This window comes from Penaeus vannamei, chromosome 21, assembly GCF_042767895.1.
Source record: "Penaeus vannamei isolate JL-2024 chromosome 21, ASM4276789v1, whole genome shotgun sequence".
Classification (NCBI taxonomy): Eukaryota; Metazoa; Arthropoda; class Malacostraca; order Decapoda; family Penaeidae; genus Penaeus; species Penaeus vannamei.
In genome coordinates this window covers 12087474-12089973 of record NC_091569.1, presented here as the reverse complement: position 1 = coordinate 12089973, position 2500 = coordinate 12087474, and the positions used below count along the sequence as shown (strand labels likewise).

Here is a 2500-nt window from a genome sequence, read left to right as displayed (position 1 = left end):
AAATTGCTCGAGATTTTGAGTCGTGTAAATTCAAGCTGATTATGTGTTGGATGTTCATCACCATAACAGGAAGTATAACATATAACAAAAGCTGGTATTCAAATGATATATCTGTAATGCCTTAGATCACAGAATAGCCGAGGGTAATACGTCTTACAAACTGCATAAATTATATACATGTAAATGGAAAACTCCATAGAATGCCTTTCACGAAACAGAAATAAAGACCGTAGCTAAAACACACACAATACTTACTGTTTTCTTAGTATAACACAAACACTGATTGAAGTTCCCGACATCTGGCCCTGTATGAGGAGTTTCTTCTGAGAGGTTTCTGTCGCTCCGCCTTGTATTCAAACTCGGGCTTTGTCTTGAAGAGTATCCGGGAACTATATGCAAATGTTGGTTCAATATTTGAATGTGAAAATATTTTTTCAGCAAATGATGTTTCAAGTTGTTCAGGTGTGTGTGTTCTTTCTCTGATTCTCTCTTTCATGTTCTATCTCTCGTTCTCGTTCTCTCTCTCTCTCTAGACACACACACACACACACACACACACACACACACACACACACACACACACACACACACACACACACACACACACACACACACACACACACACACACACACACACACACACACACACACACACACTGTGTCTGTATGTGCCTCTCATCTTAAAGTTATTTTACCAAATATTCCAGCGGACAGACGACACCGTCTCTTCCCATAAGCATCTCTTGCGTTTTCCTCTTTGTTTAGGCGTCTCTCGAGATCAGCATCACCTCTAAGGATAGATGCATTAGAGCTTAATATGGCAGCCCGTTTGGAGGTGCGTGTTACAAGACGAGAAACGAAGAATAATGTCAAGTACTTAAAGGTCGTTTCTTTAGGTATTGTCCCCTGAGGAAAATAATGGCTTTCAACACGCACGTTTAAATAAGCTCTCCCTGGAACGCCCTTTCGTGGAAGTACTTTCGTTTTAGAGGATAAATGAATAAACAGGACGACATCATCTTTCATTCGCACATCTGCATACACATATTACATTGATGTATTATCCATCTGCATGAACTAAGGGGGTCGTTGTTTCAATTAACAAGTCGACCTCTCTTCATGAAACATGATTTTTCTTTCACTTCTTCCTTTGTCTATAAAATATCATGTCATATCCTTGGAACATATCACAAACTTAGATCTAAGAAAACACATAAAAGCTGCTGTGAAATAACCCAAAGAATATAAAACTTAGCTTTCAGAACTTTTTTTTTTAAATTCACATTTTAATGCCCCGTGCTCTTCCTGTTGCCATGACCTCTTCTACAATAAAGTGGCTTGAATTCAAAGTCAGTTCAGGGGAAAAAGGAAAAAAAAACCTCTAATTCAATGTATCATATGGAAAGCCATGTGGTACAGCCATTATTCAGTTCCAGGAGCAAGGAACTTTTGAACTTAAAACATCTCTTTCGAACCCTAGGACTAACGTACCTAAAGAGGAACACCACAGCCTGCACATCGTTTACCTAGGATGGCCAGGAGGACACAGCGAGAGAACGGGGACTGGTAACGGTGGGCTGTAGAAGAATCACAATCATAAGCAACTTAACATCTATCGAGGAAATTGTAATCCGTATGGTAACAATCAAATCATAGATCTACCATAACAAAAACAACATCAATAACACAGAGATACGAGATTATCATGTTTGTGAGCAAGTTTATGGTACATAAGATAAATTGGTCAGTTTGTGTATCTTGGGAACTTGATACCACTGTCGTAACTTTGCGCTACACTGTCTGCGTTTCCACGTAGCACCCTCTGCCCTATCATTAGAGCAGGGCAGTGCAGCGGGAACGGGGAGAGTATCAAACTACAAATTGCAGGTGCAACAACTTCCACCTTCTTATCATCAACTCTGTCCTTGTGACTTTTAGTTGTCTTTTAAACGCTAGCACTGGAAGTTCAGTGAAAGTCTCTGTTCTGCGAACATTGCCACTTTGTCAGAAGGTGATGTTGACAACATTTATATACACACACACGTAAAGGTACAATATAAAGACTATATATGTTCTGTACAGTAAAAGAAGCATTGTTTTAGTGGAAGCTTATAAAGTCAGGCGATACCAATTTTCTTGTGAGCAAACATACAAAAGACACCAACTGATTATATGGAGTTTTACCATCTGGAGGGAATGTTGTTCAGCGAGCGAGCTTCAGTGTCGGCGAGGGGACCGAGCGCAGCGCCAGCAGAACCCGGGGAGCGGCCACGGCGGCAGAGACCTCGCCGCCGGAGGGACTCGACGAGGCCCCGCAGACGCCGACCACACCCGCCAGGAAACGTTTGTCTAACGTTTGCCTTGTTGACGTCGCGGGGGATCCTCCTCCCTTTAACGCGTGCGGGTTGCGGCGACGGAGACCTTCGGTTCGGCTGCGGGAAAGATGGCGGGCCATCTCGAGGGCGCGGGGAGGAGACAGAGCAGCATCACGGGCGTCGGA

The 2500-nt window shown here is 42.8% G+C and overlaps 1 protein-coding gene across 1 annotated transcript in view; it reads right to left on the bottom strand.

Annotated features, from left to right (window-relative positions):
• Positions 1-1009: 1009 nt before the first annotated feature.
• LOC113816377 (inactive tyrosine-protein kinase 7) overlaps positions 1010-2500 on the bottom strand; it is a 70780-nt gene continuing 69289 nt past the window's right edge. Inside the window, exon 6 of the mRNA XM_070135888.1 lies at positions 1010-2500. This exon is cut by the window's right edge and continues 371 nt beyond it. Within this exon, the coding sequence (XP_069991989.1) occupies positions 2204-2500 (297 nt within the window). The 3' untranslated portion in view covers positions 1010-2203.